Raw genomic sequence first — 19,457 nt, 5'->3', positions numbered from 1 at the left:
ATGCGATTATATTAATGATAAAAGCTGATAATGCTAAATAAGCTGTTTATATAAAGAGAGTGGATGTGGATTTGGAGTGGTGATGAGATGATGCCTGACAATGTGGGCGATAACACATGACGGAGTCTGTCCGTCTGTCTGTGAACTGTGAAGTACTGAAGTGGTATAAAACTTAATCTGAGCAAAGTGATTAATCAAAATATTGGAGGATGTGAGATAGCACCAGAAAAACTCCATTTGTGGGGAACTTGAGAAAAACTTGAGGGGCTTTAACGCCTCAAAACTTCAGGGACCAAAGAAGGGATCTGGTTTGGTATTGGTTGCAGCAAAAGGATGTTCGGGTAGAGAAACCAGATACATGGAAGTTGCTTCTAAGTATATATATACACATGCACATAAATGGAAAACTATACACGTACTGATTCAAATGTCAAGTACTTTTTACAAAATCCATTTTTAAGTGGAAAGCCTGCAACCCCATTGCTTTATTAATTATTAGGAGCTATCCACCACTACACCGGAGTCGGAGATGGGAATGAGAAGCTTAATCACAGCTTTTTCTCACTTCATTCATTGAAACCCTAGGCTAGGCTAGCCTAGCCTATGCTATGTTATGCTACTCAAGTGCCCTCCTGACAGCTTCTTGAAAACTTCATGTCATGCATTGCAACCAACAGCACAAGGGAAATTTCACACCTGAATCTGGAATGCACATTTGAAAGTATCTGAGGGCAACTCTTAACTCTTAAGACTGACTCCCTTAACTTGATTGACTTTGACCAACTGCTACAGAAACACCCCGAGAGCATCTTTTCTTAGATGTCACCTGTAAGCAGTCCACAATCAGTAATCCATACAAGTATTATATATAGTTTTCTGCAGTAATTTAGATATGAAAAATCAGCTCAAGAAACCCAGCAGCAAAAATTAGCAGCCAAAGCACTCAGCCATAGACAGATTTTCAGCACAATACTCTAGCTCTAGGGAGAAAACATAGTTGCAAGGAAACCAACATTATGACTCTACAGGTTGTGCAGCATAAGCTACAGAAGGGGAGTTTCAGAATCATGATAGCCAAATACAAACTTACTCGTTATCCAAACAAACAAAAACAAAAAACTAACTCAAACAAAATAACAGCAACACATGATTTAAGAAGATTAACTGATGAAAATTGAAAAATTCCCCACAAGGTGACAGGGGCACAAGGCATATCTGAATCGAAAATGATAAAGGTCGCAACATGCGACCTTTAAGCCGTGTCACAATGATGACATGACATGCCTATGTGTCATGATTTAAATTAGAAACTAAAATATTTAACTTATATATCCTATTATACATGTTTTAAAAAAAAGGTAGAAAAATCTTAATATTCTAATTTGTTTCCTTCTGTATATCGACTACCTTATTTACATATTTTCATAGTAAAAATATTATGATGACTCATAGCATACGTGGCGCCTATATGTACCAATTAAACAACGACACATAAGATTGCGACAACTAAATTTTGTCGCAACTTGCGACCTTTATCATCACCCTGATATCTGAATTGTGATCAGAAAAATCAAATGGAACTTATTAGGGATTAATTCCAACTACATAAACCAGCGACAGCTCAAGACGGTCAAAACTGGTTTTGATGAGCGTTCCAAAATTCAAACAACCAAAAGTTTGGGCGTAAACATAGCTGACAGAGCAAAATGCTAACATGTGTTGGGTTTGTCTGTGGACCAGTGCTGCGGATTTCAGTACGCTGCAGTCTGAGACTAGTCTTTGAAATGGGTCATTTTCTAGACTTTGGCCTTTGGGTGAAGCTGGGCAGCATCACCTAGTCAGTGGCAATGGAAATTCTACAAGATGAATGGCTATAGCTTGATTGTTGTATAGATTTCTTAATTTACTAGATAAGTTGGTCAGTAAGCTTGAAAGTTTCGGTACGTCACAAAGTACAAACCCAGGGATCATTAGACTTAGTGATTAGATAAATGTCCTAGTTATAATTGGTCATTTGAGTTTATAAAAGCAGGTTTAGGCATACTAGAATATATTATTGGTGTCATTGAGGAGGGAACTATCAATTGAGAAAAACAAGCTTAAAGGAAAGCACAATCTTGTGAGTAGTTTTGTAAAAATTCGTAGAAACTTAATCAATGTTATTTTGAGGGGAGAGCATTAAATTTTTCTTATATACACTTTTCTGAGTTGATAAATCTTTACACATTCAGATATATGATCCTCGTGAGATGGTCAACGAGTAAGCTTATCCAACAGACAATTAGGTGATTAGATTCTTGAGAATTTGATCATGTAACTTCCAAGAGAAAGAGTCAGATTCAGTTAACTGTATGACACAAAAAAAAAATCAGTTATAAAGTAGGCAAGGAAAAGGTTCTGATAGGACAGTTAAAAAATTATCTTCCTCCTGGAAACTTCACAAGGAGTATTCTAACTTCTCATGGTTATCATCATTACCCCATTGCCTTCAAAGAGGCGCCTGCAACAAGCGAAGAGGTTTTGAGAGCTATTTTGATTTAGTCCATTACATCCCAAAGCCAAAAGAACAAATGACTCTTTGGCTCCATTAAGATGAAAGACTACTCGTGGTGAATTAAGAAAATAATTATTCAAGATGGAGGACAACAACAAAGCAAGGGGCTTGATGCAACAATTATACCGGACATATGTTTTTGAAGCAAGAGGAAAAGGGGAAAGAAATTTAGTTAACAGTAACAACACCATTAAAATGGTACTGCATACATCTTATTTGTTATTACTTCGTAGATTTCCAATGAATTGTCATAGTCACACATGCAGACACACGTCATCGTTGTTTGGGGAGAGTGGAGGGCGGGAGTGGTGGTTCATGGCGTGACAGGGGAATAAATCATAAATGTGGTGGTAGGGAAAGATGAATAGGAATAAATAATAAATGTGGTGGCAGGGAAAGATGAATGGGAATAAAATCATAAATGTGGTGGTAGGGAAAGATGAATGGGGTGATGATTGTAATAGATCAGAGAAATAGAAATGTAGAAACGAGAAAGAACTAAAGGAGAATCTGAGGGGAATTTGATAGTAGAATGTAACTTTTTTTTCTCTAATATACTCTATACATAGAAGTTCCCCTTCCTTCCCTCTTTTTCTACTCTGACTACTTCTCAAACTATTCCCCGTGCTACCTCATGACAGTTTACAGACTATATTGCAAAATCAGTAGTGCCCCTCCACCTAGGCTGGTCTACTGCAGTGACTAGGGGGAGGGGCATAAGGAGTGGCCAACTTTTGGATTATAATTGAGGTATTTGTAATGATGGCTGTGATATTTAGTTGCCTGCTTTGTGTTGATTTGGAAAGAAAACAAGTTGGTGTCTGAAGGTTTTGAACCCTCGACCAAGCTAGCGAAGAAAAAGAAGCCAGTCAAGTTAGGCATGAAAGAAGCCAAGGCATCAGCTTCTGTCTAAAAGCTTCCAAGTTCAGTTTCCAACAAAAATAATAAAACTAGTTTACACAAGGGGCTAAAATAACACACCTTTGGTGTTCAATTCCTATGTAAGAAAATGCAAACATTGTGCAAAATAATAAAGGATATTGTAGTCCTTTTTGCTTAGTATTAGAAGAGTACCCCACCTAAGGAATAATAGACCGTCTATAACACTTTGTTGATCATTATTTAAGGCTTGTCACAAACAAACTGTGTGGAGAAAGAAGAATTATTCCTTGTTTTAATTCAAATCCAATGTCACAGCCAGGTAGTATGTTACTAGCCGTGAATCACCACACTAGGTTAAATGGTTAATCCTAGTCCAATTATCCAGTAGGGTAATTGCAAAATTACCATTGCAGGATCCAAGAAAGGCACAGTCTGTAAGGTCCAACATGAGTAGTCATTTTACATAATTTACCATAAGGTTTTTTAACCAAACAACCCTTACAGTCTACCCCACAGCTTTAACAACTTGCACAGAATATAGCATCAATCGATGAAAGTCAACAAATAATAACCTCTAATTGCATATCAATTGTGCAGGATGACACTATTACGAGGAGTATACCTTAGAAGACAGGGGTGGAAGGGAAGCCTGGCGTGCAGCCTTCTCCGGTGCCGTTAGATGACGAATCTCTCGGAGCTGGGATGCTATATCCTCCAGAAGTTGTAGTTCGGTTTTCGCCCTCTCTTGGTGTTCGAAAGAGCCCTTAAGCTTACCTTTCTCTTCCTGAACAGTCCTCAGTCTTGCTCTCAGCCAACAAATCTCATCGTCTATTTTCAGCCTCTCATGATCAACTGCTGTTAAAGAATTGCGGCGTAATTCAGAGACAAAACTTCTATCAGGCGAGCTGCTGGCTGTTGGGAACCGATCAACTATATCTGAAGAGCTTCTGCTAATCTCTAGTTCATATTGTCTCACAACATTAGAAGCATTATTATGTATGAGCAGTTGATCACCTTCCTTCCCATCAGTATTTTTGTGAATACTCTGTTCTGGATCCACGATGTGGACATCATGGACACGAGGCTCTACAACTTGCAGTGGCATTTGTTTTCCATCATCAGCACCGCATATTGTTTCCTTCTGGAGAAAAACATTATTATTTTCCCCTTGAGATCTTGGAATCGCATCCATGGATAACATTCCTTTTTCCTGAATATCTTGATTAGCTTCATCATCAGTCAAAGCTGGAACAATACTTGAACATTCGGGAATTTCCATTTCATTTTTGTCAAGTGGAAGAACTGATAGTTCTTTGTCTTCAGATACAGTAGAAGTTTGCTTCTGAATGTAAGCAGAGGAATAATCAGAATAGTTTCTGTCGATGTTTTCTCCATTATCAATTGACTGACCGAATTGCTGTAGAATCAACATAGGATCTACAGAAGGATCAAAAGCAGAGACCTCAATTTGTCTTTCTGCCTCATTTGACTGACTATCCCATCCGTTGTTTACTTGGAAAACCTTCCTATAGGCTTCAAGTTCCTTCTCCAAGAAATGTTTTTCCCGCTCTCTCCTAACAATGATCTCTTTAAGTATATCCATTTCTTCAGCATCATAAACTGATTTTTCCTCTAATATCCTTTGGTACTGTCGAGCCTCTATTTCAATAGATGCTTTCTCCTCCTGCAGTCGTGAAATCATAGCCATAGCTTCATCTGCGGCAGAGGCAGCAGCAAGTCTCTCTTGCTCTAGCTCAGAGAACAACTCGGATCGAGCAGCATGTTCTTCCTCAAGTGCTAGTTCCAGAATCCTGACAACGTTTACATCTTCACTATCAGCCCCATGCTCATGCTCTAGGTTGTTTTTAAGGTTCTCAAACAATGTTGCATAGTCATACAAGGGTTTAGTCTCATCAGCTGCATCATTGGATTCAGAATCTGGTAGAGTCCCACCTGTGAGTCCCAAGAAAAAGGACATTTGAGCAACCAGTAATAAAGTAGTAGAAAAATCAAAGGCATTGCCAGTTACAAAGATGCAAAATTAACATAATGTACAAAACAAATCCTGACAAGAAAAAAGTGTTAAAACCACCTTAAACCATGAAGAAGGCACTATATAATAAACAGCACAATTAATTGGAGAGTTTGAAAAGTAGAGGAGGAAGAAATTACCAGAAAAGTTGACAGTGGTTGGTTTCTCTACCTTCTCTATTTTACTGGAGTCTGACTTGAAGTGATCATAAGAAGAGGAAGAAGTAAACTTTCCATAGTCAATACTAGCTCTACGACGACGCCTAAATCCAAGCCTTGACCTTTGAGTTGCAGGAGTCTTGCCCTTAATGTCAAATTTACCAAAGGAGTCAGTACCAGAAAGGCTGTGGTGTGACCTCCTTGGATCAGAAAAGGAGCTGTAGGATGCTTCACCTTGTAAATGCAGCACACCATCATCCGAGTAACCTTCTTTGAGTAACTTCAAATTGAGTTGGGAGTGATCATCTTTCTTGGGTAGAATGGAATCAAAAGGGAATTTGGTTTTAACAGACAAATGAATAGAGGAAATGGTTTCAGCGGGGCAATCAAGTAAGAAGCGTTGGAAGCAGGGAGCGTGATTACTAGGGTAACCAAAGAGACCATTGCAAGGACAAGGTAGGGTTAAACCAAAGAGGGAAAGGAATTTGGATAGGAAAAAGGCGATAGCGGAACAACACAGGAGGAAGTAAGCAATAGATAAATCAAGAAAGGCACCTACTAATCTAGAAAAGCTCCATGACTGGGTAATAACTTGGCATGCCATTGCAAGAAGAAGAAGAAGAAGAAGAAGAAGAAGAAGAAGAAGAAGAAGAAGAAGTTGAAATTGAATCTGAAAAAGAAAGAATGAATGGATTTACCTAAGAATGAGCGAGTGAGAGTGGGAAATGGAATTCTGGAAATGAATATGATCCTGAATTAGGGGGAATAGCGGAAGAGGAGGGAGTGATCGTGGAAGATAGATGTTGAATTGGACAAGAGATGATCGGTTGTTTTGTCTTCAACGCAGGTGTCCGTTTTGGGCCTCCCCTCTTCCGTCTCCAAACACCACATCATTCGCTCTTTCTCCTTCACATCACCGCACGCTAAGTCGCTTACGAAGCACCGAGTACAACCTAACGCTATCCACAACGTCCATTTTTTTTCGTCCATATCCGATCTCATGTTTTTAATACCAAATTGCCCAGTACGTCAAAATATGGTTTATGCACCCGGATGCACAATGCTCATTGTGCACCTGTTTTTAAATGAACATATAATATAAATACAAACAACATATTGTTCAAATCCATAAAACATATAGTTTAAATATTTCACTAGTACATGTACATTGAAATCATTCTCCATGTTCATTAGGTTTTCAATAAATGTTCAACTGGGTGCACGATAAGCGCTATGCACCCGGGTATTAATCCAAATTGCGTCTGTACGAAGCTTTTAGAAAGCATAAACTTACCCTAAATATCTAAAAGTTACTTCCATATAATATACTCCGTAAAAATTAATGATAAAAAAATTAATTTTAAAAAACATAAATAGTACAATATATCATTTCAAAAGCACTAATAAAATTTATTACATCCGTTCCTGAAATTTGTTTATGCTTTCTGTTTTAATTTGTTCATGAAATTTGTTTAAACTTTCCGTTTTATTTTGTTCCTGAACTTTGTTTAAACTTTCCGTTTTATTTTGTTCTTGAAACTTCTTTACACTTCACTTTATGCTATTTTTTACATATAAAATTTACATTTACATCATCATTTAGCCCACCACTACAAACAACCTGTAATATTTTTTCATGGGATTCCAACATAACTTAGCTACTCAAATAGTTTAATATTAATTTTCATCAACTTACGTTGTTTGACAATTTATATCTACTTATTTTTCCACTTGTTACCACAACCATCACATGTTCACCAAAGTTTCTTAATTACCGTGCAAATATTAAGCGTAAACATCATTTAGTAATAAAGTTAGTATAAGGGATAACCATATAATCATTTAAAAAGTTTATCTATAAAAAATTACTTCATAATAGCTATAGTAATAATATATTAAAAAGCGTTGTGAAAATGTCTATGTGCCATGTAGTACTCTCCCATTTACGCCACATCTTCCACTCACTAATTATTAGAAAACCAAAAATCAATACAATGAGATTCAAACACGAGACCTCAAGTACATATGATAACTCTCATTATCATTTTAACCAACCACAAATTGTGTTTTATCTCTTCACATTAATTTATAAATAAATGTTAACTTGAAATTCAAATCAACTAAGTTTTTATGTGGCATTTTATTTTCTATGGACTATTTTGATAATAAAAAAATAAATAAAGCATTAGGACAAACATGAAGAAATATGATGTCGTAATTCTCATAAGCATCAACTATAGAAACGCCCTAGATAGCTGCATATATATATATATATATATATATATATATATATATATATATATATATATATATATATATATATATATATATATATATATATATATATATATATATATATATATATATATATATATATATAATTTGATGTTTATTAATTTCAAGCACTTAATTTCAAGCACTTAATTCCACTGGAAAATTAATTATACAAATTGTAAGATGATCTAATTGAAAAATTACTTGGCAGTGAGTTGTCTTTGTAGTTTACGAACTTAATAGATGCTTTCCACTTTATGAATACATGTATTTGGGTCAAATATTAAGCTTAAGAAAAATCTAAAATTTTAACTATTCAATGTAGCAACCGGGACATCGCTCGGGCCACACACTAGTTTTTATCAAAACATGTCAAAAATTATCAAAACATAAAAGTTAACCTGTTTTACAATAAATTTATAGTACATCGGGTGTGCGCAAAACCTTTTGTTTAGAATGTCTTTGTTTCAACCTACTTTGACTTATTTAGCAAAATAAAATAAAATATACAACTTCAGATAATTTAATAATTAATATAAGTTCAGTTCAGCAAAAAAAAATCCAAACAATTTACACATAGTAATACTCCCTTCGTATTTATTTCAGAGATACACTCTCCTTATTCATCAGTAATTTTATTAAAAGATACCCTTTCTATTTTTACCATGTCATGGTCCCTAGTCCCACATCCAATTATATTAATCTTTCTCTTCCTCTTCCTCTTGTTGTCCCCACATTCACCCACTATCAATTTCTTACAATAAATAATAATCCCTCCATCCCAAAATTATAGTATTGTTTAACTAAACACACGGATTTTAAGAAAAGTGGAATATAATGTGTGAAAAATTGAAATATAATACATTGATGATTAATTTGTATAAGAAAGTACTCCATTCGTTCCGAAATACTCGAAGCAATTTGACTGACACAGAATTTAATGCATTGTAATTGACTTATTATTTAATTAGATGGTAGTTGGTAGTTGGTAGTGGAGTAGTTTTTTTAACGGATTTTTCATGAAATACCCCCGAATTATGGCGTAATTCACCAAATGCCCCTCGACTTTCAGAAATTCACCAAATGCCCCTCACAAATGACTTAATACCCAAAATACCCTTACTAATGACGCGCCGTTAGTCCTCCGTTAGCCTAATTTTTAAATTCACCAAATACCCCTATTTTATAACTTATTTCATATAATACCCCTATTCTGAAACTTAATTCACCAAATACACATAACTTAAAATTACCCATTTTGATGCTCAGCGGCTAGTTTTTATGTTTGAAAATTAGCCGTTGCTTATTGTTTGCTTATAAAAACCCCTTTTCTGACTATTTATTGTAGTTTTTCTATTGTTTTGTTAATTTCATATCATTTTTGTCATGAGTTTTCTTTCAAAATCATCATCCACACCCATGAATCCACATATGTAAGAGTCCCAAACAATTTCTAATATTATGGGAGGAAATTTCCATCTGAGGCTCCGATACAACACTCAGTAAGTTTCAATTATGATCCAATAAGTTCAGGCCTCATCCAGTAAAGACAATGCACTTTAGCTGAGCAAAAGGCCAAAAAACCCCATTTTCAAAGGGATCTTATGTAAGTGAAGCTGAAGTAATTCAATCTAAAGCTAACACCTTAATTTTCTTATTGTCCGAATGGTAAAGAAACTAAGAAATCAAGTTCAATAACACATATATTTTTATCACAACCTCGATTTCAACTTGGATTCATGATGTGAAAATCTTGAGTTTGGAGGCAAATCTTTGTGCCAAGATTCATGTTTTTTCACTGGTTCATGAGCTTTGGAACATACCTTAGTTTCATTTTTTTTTTCTTGTTCCCTCAAATCCAAAAATAGACATTTGTCCATAAATCTGACCATGTCAATAGGACCTAGCTCAAAAGAAAAGTGGGAAAACCTTTATGCCTCGACTGTAAGGTTGAGAGAAAGTTAGGAGATTGAAGAAAGATGTTTGGAGGCAGTAGAGACAGGAGACAAAAGGGAGTTAACGTTAAATATGTGGCATGGAAGCAATAGAAGCCGAGGTAGCTGGAACATATGCGTTAGAATAAAATTAATAAGAGCTTTATTTTTAATCTGTTTGCATATGTTAAAGATATTTCCCATATTGAAAAAGGAATACCTTCCGATTGCATGGTAAATATAATTAATTGGTCACATAAAGAATAAGGTACAAAAGAAGTAGCTATTTTCTTGAAGAGTTGCGACGTTTTGAGGTGTTTTTAGGAGTGTTTTATGTTTTAGTGTTGTACCGGAGCTTCAGATTGAGTGTTGTATCAGATATTCGGATGTCAAATTTTCTCCCATGATAACAAAATTTATTTGGGACTCTTACATATGTGGACTCATTGGGTGTGGATGATGATTTTGAAAGAAAACTCATGACAAAAATGATATGAAATTAACAAAATAATAGGAAAACTACAATAAACCGTCAGAAAAAGAGTATTTATAAGCAAACAATAAGCAACGGCTAATTTTCAAACACAAAAACTAGCCGTTGAGCATCAAAATGAGTAATTTTAAGTTATTGGTATTTGGTGAATTAAGTTTCTGAATAAGGGTATTTGGTGAAATAAGTATTAAAATAGGGGTATTTGGTGAATTTGAAAATTAGGTTAACGGAGGACTAACGGCGCATCATTAGTAAGGGTATTTTGGGTATTAAGTCATTTGTGAGGGGCATTTGGTGAATTTCTGAAAGTCGAGGGGCATTTGGTGAATTACGCCAAAATTCGGGGGTATTTCATGAAAAATCCGTTTTTTTAATATAGGTAGTGGGATGTGTGTCAAACTTTTAAAGGGTATGGGGATGGGGGTGGGGCTAGTGAAATTTTTTAATGTTTTTTTTTTGGAGTAGGGATGTAGGTGGGTCCTTGGGTAAGTGAGAAATTGATATAATATTAATAAAAGTTTCCATTTTTAGAAACGTTGTAAGTAATCCGGGACGACATTATAAGAAAAGCGTTTCAAGGATTACAGGACGGAGGGAGTAGAATATAGTACATGTAAAAAAGAATAAAATACATGTAAAAGGGAATAAAGAACATGGGGAAGGGGAATATAGTACATGGGTTTATGCAATTTTTTGTTTTTTTGTTGTGGTCCCAAATGAGGGTAATATGAGAATATTTTATGTTCAAATATGGAAACAATACCATAATTATGAGATGCTCGATTTAGAATACAAGACTATAATTTAGGGACGGAGTGAGCAAATCAATACCTCATTCTTATCTTATTTTAATAAATTCAACTCACCCTACTAAAACCGTGTTGGTCAAAATGTATTTCTTAAATAAATTTGGAGGGAGTAAGTTTTTTCTAGCAAAAATAAGTTCAGATATGTTAATTTCAGTCAAATTCGATTAAACCAAACAGAGCCTTAATTCGAAATCAAGATTAGGGTTCAATATATAATATGTAAAGTACATACCAAAAGTACTTGAAATGTTGTTGAATATCTGAATTGTTCCTAAACGATATGTAGAGTAACTTGACAAATTTTTTAAATTTTACTTCTTCCGTTTCATAAAAATTGCAACACTTTTAGATTTGCTACTATTTATATATGAGCTTTGACCATATATTTCTACTAATTTATTAAATGCAAATGTTATCAAGTAAAATATCGTTGAATTGATTTCAATATATACTTTTATAATATTAAAATTTAAAATTATTTAGAAAAAATAATTAGAGATAATTGTGGTCAAAGTTGTATCTTGGTAAACGTGCTAGTCAAAGTGTTGCAATTTTTTTGAAACGAAGGAAGTATTTTTTACCACGGAGTATTTATTGATGACCCAAAGACGACTCCACGGTCATGCACAGCTGACCTCCCTCGACTATTTAGGCGCCTGAGACCAACGTGATTCAATAATGTCTGACTAGTCTTATATGCACACAATATGTGCGAATATAAAAAAACAGACTTGAGTGAACACGAGAGAAGAAGGATATTTTGCTTAAATAAAACAAAAACTATGGTTTCAATAAAAAAATCAAGAACTACGGAGTAATTAAGAGAGAAGAGGCGAGAAAAGAAGCGATAATTCGTTATAAGAAAAAATATTTAAACCAGAAAATTACAACTCCGACACCACCAATAAAATTTACAACATGCCTAAGTTAAAAAGTACCAATCGCTAACTGCTGTACCCGGATACAGCCAGCTCTGGCTGTACCCCCCAAAAACGACGCGCTCATATTGTTTGTTCATTCTTGTCGATTGTTTGTTCTTTTTTATTGTACTGTTTGTTCATTCTTATTGTACTGTTTGTTCTTTCTTGTTGTACTGTTTGTTCTTTCTTGTTGTACTGTTTGTTCTTTCATGTTGTTTTTTAAATTCATCATCAAAATTTCATAATTGTTGTATTTTTTGTTCTTTCTTCTGGAATTTTATGTTCTTTTTTATATTGTTTGTTCTTTCTTGTTTATTTGTTTGTTTATAATAATCATATGGTTAATGTTCATAATTAAACTCTTCATTAATCTTTTATTCTTTCTTTTTGTATTGTTTGTTCTTTCTTGTTGTACTGTTTGTTCTTTCTTGTTGTTTTTTAAATTCATTCATCAAACTTATTGTTGTATTGTTTGTTCTTTCATGTTGGCTTTAAAATTCATCATAAAATTGTTCATAATTGTTGTATTGTTTGTTCTTTTTTCTGGAATTTTATGTTCTTTTTTATATTGTTTGTTCTTTTTTGTTGAATTATTTGTTCTTTCTTGTTTATTTGTTTGTTCACAATAAATATATGGTTAATGTTCATAATGAAATTGTTCACTTCATTGGTCTCTTATGTTTTTACAAGCGCCTATATTGTTTATTTCCAAATAAATAAATAAATATTCATTTCCAAAGTAGTAAATGTTCATTCCAAATAAATAAAATAAATGTTAAATAGTAAATGTTCATTTTTGCAGTTTATTTCCAAATAAATAAATAAATATTCATTTCCAAAATAGTAAATGTTCATTCCAAATAAATAAATAAATGTTCATTTCCGAAATAGTAAATGTTCATTTTTGTAACAGTATTTGTTCTTTCTTGTTGTATTGTTTGTTCTTTCATGTTGGCTTTAAAATTCATCATAAAATTGTTCATAATTGTTGTATTGGTTGTTCTTTTTTCTAGAATTTTATATTCTTTTTTATATTGTTTGTTCTTTTTTGTTGAATTATTTGTTCTTTTTTGTTTATTTGTTTGTTTACAATAAATATATGGTTAATGTTCATAATGAAATTGTTCACTTCATTGGTCTTTTATGTTTTTACAAACGCCTATATTGTTTATTTCCAAATAAATAAATAAATGTTCATTTCCAAAATAGTAAATGTTCATTCCAAATAAATAAATAAATGTTCATTTCCGAAATAGTAAATGTTCATTTTTGTAGTTTATTTCCAAATAAATAAATAAATGTTCATTTCCAAAATAGTAAATGTTCATTCCAAATAAATAAATAAATGTTCATTTCCGAAATAGTAAATGTTCATTTTTATAGTTTATTTCCAAATAAATAAATAAATGTTCATTTCCAAAATATTAATGTTCATTCCAAATAAATAAATAAATGTTCATTTTCGAAATAGTAAATGTTCATTTCCGAAATAGTAAATGTTCATTTTTGTACCAGTATATTAATGTTCATTTTAAACAAGACAAAACGACATCGTTTTGAATGGGGGTACAGCCAGCTTTGACTGTACCCGAGTATAGCCAAAAATTTGCGAAAAAGTACTTCGTGACGAAGTCGCGTAGAAGTTTTGTGGTGGGTATTGAATAGTTTGGTAAATTGTCATATATAATCATTATCATGTTCGTCTTTCCACTTTTACCTTGATCTCCTATGTGAAATACGTAGTAATGCAAAACTTGCTGCAAATATTATTGTCAGATATCTTGGAATATTATATTAATTCAAAATCAAATGCGATAAAATGATCAGAAAGTTAAATATTTATAATACGCTATTCAATTAATTAACTAGTGCGTGGTCCGGGTGTTGCTCCGGATTTTACTTTTAGTGGGGTTTACGTTTTTTTAAAAATGTACCCATTTTTAAAAGCGGTATTTGACATTTATATGAGAAAATATAACAAACATTGTAGCTAGTTGAGATGGTAGGAAGTGAAACTTATAATCCATGAGGTTTGATGTTCGATCCTTGCTTACATGATTTTTTGGTTGTCAATAACATGTCATGATGCTTATTAGTGGTGACGTGGCGTAATAAGGAGAGAGTATACGTTTTCATAAACGCCTTTTAATATATTAGTATAGATTGAACTCCCGAGTAGACCAAGAGACAAACGAAACGAACCGAGTTAAGGATTTTCTCTCCATCTTTTTAAGAATCTATTGAACCTAATTTAAGTAGATACATATCAAATAAGTTGTGAATGAACAACTATAAATATACAAAGTATAACATAAGATAAATTTATCTCTAAAACCCCGCAATTTAGATTATACACCCGGGTGAACCGTGCTCATTGTGCAGCCTGATGAACATTCATTGGGAATCTATTGAACATAGAGATTGATTTCAATGTACACGTATTAGTGAAATGTTTGAATTATATGTTCTTTGGATTTGAACTATATGTTCATTTGCTATATATTCATTGGGTATGAAGAATATATTCTTTGTATTTGACCTAGATGTTCATTTAAAAATAGGGTACACAGAAAACATTATGCACCCGGGTGCATAAAACATATTTTGCTAAAAAAAACCTAATTAGATGAAGAGAGTGTGTGGCCATGGCAGCAGCAAAGGACCCACAATAAGAAGAGGTTATGAAAGCAACGTAGGAGCAGTGGACGGAGATATAGCGTTTTATAGCGTATAGAAATAGAAATGATAGCAATTAAGGTGAGGGGAGTTATTCTAGTATAACTTCTATTTTTATATGTTATGTAATTTATTTTTGAATAACATTATGACATCATATTTTCCGATGATTTTTATCGGAAAATGACCTCAGATTGTAATTTAAAAATAGAAATATAAGTTTAAGGTTGTAATTGACAAAATAAAAAATTTAATGTTATAATTGACAAATAGGAAACTTTACTAGATTGTATTTGCCAAATTGCCAATATATTTCTTTAACTGTTATTGGAGAAAACCACCTCCATTGTTGGGACTTGGGAGTGCTGTAAAGAAACGGATGGAGAGGTGTAATCCTATCAGGGGATTAGCACTAAGCAATGCGGCACTTAGGGTGTTATCACATACAATATTATATCATATAATTATTGTTTAAAAATGTAGATTGAAAGTGGGTGAGCTGATTGCTTTATTGACATTTGTAATGTCACCCGTTTTGGTTGTGGATATATTGGTGAACTAATCTTATTTCTTCTCCCAATTCCCAGTTGATTGCTAAGGTCAAATGAAGCATATTTCCCCTCTAAATTACTAATTACACCCTCAGTCTCTTCCTGATTTTTACATATTGCATTTAGAATGTTCTATTTTATTTTCTATATTGAGAGTATTTCCTCATATATTGTCAAATAAATGCCTTAATATTCTTTCAAAAATTATGCCAAATGATTATTTTAACCAATTAAATTCATTGAGTCTAAATCTCTCATACTATTCTATTTGGTTCTTTAGGTTATTATGAAGAGAAAAAAAAATTAAAACTTATTACCCTTAATTAGAATAATGTGATTTTAAATTAAGGTTTACTTTGAAAAAAAAAAAAGATTAATTTGATTCAGAAAATGGTTTTTATATCTAAGAAAATTGGTGTTTATTTTATTATAGTGACTATGTACGTACAAGTTATTAGAAGAAATTATTTCCCATTGACTTTGGATACACACTAATATTATTGTAAACCATGTTAATACAAAAGCAATTGGATTGTGAATCTATCAACTAATCGGTACAATAATATGACATTATCACCAATCCTATCGTCTAATGATTATTTGCAAAACTAGGTAAGGGTTGAATAATACTCCGTACTCCGTATTGGTGATGGTCATGGTTCCTAGATTCTAGAAGTAGACAAGCCTTGGAATAATTCTGAATGCAAATATTTTGGTGTGTGAAATATCAAATAGTTGAATAAATGTGTCCGTGAGTTTGAAACTAACATGTGAATAAATGTCAAATGTTGTAGGGAAATATTCACATTAACATAAACATTAATAAGGTTTAGATGACATCCCTCAACTCAAGTAATTCAACACATAAACCTAACCCACAGACCAAGGTTGAATAAAAGCACTCCAACTCCAACTCCAACTCCAACTCCAACTCCCACTCCCTCCAAATTCTATAAACTAAAAAAAAAGTAGTTGTAAATACTCGTCATATTGCGCGTCGTTTCAGCTCTAGAAATGCACCTGATTAGGATTTCTTACTTTTATAATTTCGACTTTTTATCTCATTTCTTGCTCATCATTTTCTTGGTTGCCCCTTTTCTACTCATTCTCTCCTAATCACCCATTCACTACCACCATTATATTTATATACGGAACATTTAATCATTTCATTTATATACGCAATACCAGAAAATGGGTCTGAATCGACTGTGCTACATCCTCCCTACAGAGTCAGAGACCGAGACCGAGACCGAGACCAAGGCGGAGGCAGAGAATATACCTGATGAATCCAAAGGGCGTACGAGCATCATGAGTAGCTGCCATGATCAGATTGTTTCAATGCTCCGGAGATCATTAACGCGTCTGCTCATCACTGGTTCATTATTATGCGGTAAGATGAAACAACACCAAGAAGCAGTGTTTCACGACATGAGAGGAGTAGAATTCTCTCAAGTTATCAAGATGGATAACAATCAAATGACTAACCCCAAAATGTTCAGTTTTGCTGAGCTTTATATTGGAACCAACGGTTTCAGCAACGACCAAGTTCTTGGTAGTGGCGGTTTTGGCAGGGTTTTTAAAGCTCTCTTACCCAGTGACGGCACTCTTGTTGCTGTCAAGTGCTTGCTCAATACTACTACTACTACTACTACTACTACTACTACTGATAATAAACCATCGTCTGATCTTCTCAACAATGGCATCGACAAGACTTTCGCAGCTGAGTTGGTTGCCGTGGCTCACTTACGCCATAGGAATCTGGTTAGGTTAAGGGGTTGGTGTGTCCATGATTATCAGTTGCTCCTTGTCTATGATTACATGCCTAACCGCAGTCTTGATAGGGTCCTCTTTAAGAATACCTCCAATTCCCTTCTTCTAGATTTCAAAAGGAGGAACAATATAGTTCTTGGTTTGGCTGCTGCCTTATTTTATCTCCATGAGCAGCTCGAGACTCAGATCATCCACAGGGATATTAAAACTAGTAATGTCATGCTCGATTCCCACTACAACGCTAGGCTTGGTGACTTTGGCCTCGCACGTTGGCTCGAGCACGACCACAAGAATACTCCCTCTCTCCTCTCGTCATCCAGGAGATCATCAGATTATCAATTTCGGCTAGCAGAGACCAGCAAGATTGGCGGAACAATTGGCTACTTGCCCCCTGAAAGCTTTCAGAAGCGCTATGTTGCAACTGCCAAGTCTGATGTTTTTAGCTTTGGGATTGTAGTCTTGGAAGTTGCTTCTGGAAGACGAGCCATTGATCTCACTTATGCAGATGATAAGATCATTTTACTGGATTGGGTTAGAAGGTTAGCTGATGATGGCAGCCTGCTGCTAGCTGCAGATTCTCGACTGCCTGATGGATCTTACCAGCTCTCTGAAATGGAACGTTTGATCCATCTGGGGCTCCTTTGCACATATCACATTCCCAAATCACGCCCTGACATCAAATGGGTTCTGGATGCTCTCTGTGGAAACATCTCCGGCAAACTTCCATCTCTTCCTTCTTTTAAGACACATCCTTTGTATATTTCCTTGTCTAGCAGCAGCTCGTCTGAAACCAAATACAAACCCACCAGTAGTACTACTACCGTCTCTACATCATCCATTTCAACCATCTATATTACAGCTGCTGGAAAAACCTTATTTGTAACAGCTCAAGATATTGATGAAGACAGCAAGTCTGAGAGCTCATACACAGATATAGAGAGTGTGCCTGATAAAAACTCTTTTCACCTTCCAGTAGTTGAGACACCAAGAGAGATCTCTTTCAAAGAGATTGTTTCTGCAACCAACAATTTCTCAGACAATCACAGGGTGGCTGAGCTGGACTTTGGAACTGCCTACCAAGGCTTCCTTGAAAACCGCCATCATGTCCTGGTCAAGCGGCTTGGAATGAAGACTTGCCCTGCTCTACGAGCCCGGTTCTCAACAGAACTCCATAATTTAGGAAGGCTTCGTCACCGCAACCTTGTACAGCTCCGTGGCTGGTGCACAGAACAAGGAGAAATGCTGGTGGTCTATGATTACTTAGCCAGTCGACTCCTTAGCAACATGTTGTTCCATAACAGCTGCAAAGCCTTGCAATGGCATCAACGTTACAATATAATAACATCACTTGCATCAGCAGTTGTCTATCTCCATGAGGAATGGGATGAACAAGTTATCCACAGAAATATTACCTCTTCTTCCATAGTTGTGGATCCAGATATGAATCCTAGGCTCACCAGCTTCGCACTTGCTGAGTTCTTGACACGAAATGAGCATGGGCATCATGTGGCCAGCACAGATAATTCAGTTCGGGGGATCTTTGGGTACATGTCACCCGAGTACATGGAATCTGGAGAAGCAAACACTGCAGCTGATGTTTATAGCTTTGGTGTTGTGGTACTTGAAGTGATTACTGGACAGATGGCTGTTGACTTTCGACATCCTGAAGTGCTACTAGTCAAGAAGATTCGTGAATTTAAGGCTACAGACAGGCCTTTAGAAGAGTTGGCAGATCCTCAGTTAGATAGGGAGTATGAGCTTCAGGAATTTGTAAGACTGCTAAAACTAGGACTGGCTTGTACACATTCCAGTCCAAAATCACGACCAAGTATGAGACAGATTGTCAGCATACTCAATGGTAATACTTCATGCTTCATTCAAGGGTCTATGGAGGGAATAGAAGAATGGAAACAAGCAAATGCATATTCATTGTCATTGGTTAGACGAATCCAGGCCTTGGGGATCCAATAACTACCACCGGGGATACTATACTACACCCTATATATATAGTGTATGTCAAATTTTGCTCTTTGTCCCTACTACATCTGATATAGTTATAGCCTTGTAGGTGTTTCCCAAGCCACCGGAAATTTTATTTATTATACATGATGCAGCTACAATTAGTAAGAACCTTGTGGTTCATTACTTGGGTTCCTTTTCATTACTTCTGTAAGAAAATGTGCATTTTCTTAGTTAGTTCTTACTGCATTTCATATATTTTTCTATCTTATAGAAGGAACTTTACTTTTGGATTGATTTATGATAGGGTGTTACTTTTAATTTCTATTGGAAATATTTATCTTTAACAACCTGCCACTGATGAATGATAATTCTTGTGCTCTGTTACTTTACCATTTAAATTTATACAATACATGAATTATTTGTGATCCAGTAACTGATTGAA

At 34.7% G+C, this 19,457-nt stretch overlaps 2 protein-coding genes across 2 annotated transcripts; one reads left to right on the top strand and one right to left on the bottom strand.

Annotated features, from left to right (window-relative positions):
* Positions 1-355: 355 nt before the first annotated feature.
* On the bottom strand, positions 356-6,603 carry LOC110777671 (myosin-binding protein 7). The gene is made up of 3 exons (XM_021982260.2): positions 5,609-6,603; positions 4,059-5,389; positions 356-826 (listed from the first exon to the last, which is right to left on the bottom strand). The coding sequence occupies exons 1-3, from the start codon at positions 6,228-6,230 to the stop codon at positions 761-763; spliced, it is 2,019 nt and encodes a 672-aa protein (XP_021837952.1). The 5' UTR covers positions 6,231-6,603; the 3' UTR covers positions 356-760.
* Positions 6,604-16,273: 9,670 nt separating this feature from the next.
* On the top strand, positions 16,274-19,435 carry LOC110777674 (receptor like protein kinase S.2). The gene has a single exon (XM_021982265.2). The coding sequence runs from the start codon at positions 16,475-16,477 to the stop codon at positions 19,022-19,024; it is 2,550 nt and encodes an 849-aa protein (XP_021837957.2). The 5' UTR covers positions 16,274-16,474; the 3' UTR covers positions 19,025-19,435.
* The last annotated feature ends 22 nt before the right edge of the window (positions 19,436-19,457 follow it).

The sequence above is a fragment of the Spinacia oleracea genome, chromosome 1 (assembly GCF_020520425.1).
Source record: "Spinacia oleracea cultivar Varoflay chromosome 1, BTI_SOV_V1, whole genome shotgun sequence".
NCBI lineage: Eukaryota > Viridiplantae > Streptophyta > Magnoliopsida > Caryophyllales > Amaranthaceae > Spinacia > Spinacia oleracea.
The sequence above is the reverse complement of the archived record's forward strand: the minus strand, read 5'-3'. Positions and strand labels throughout refer to the sequence as shown.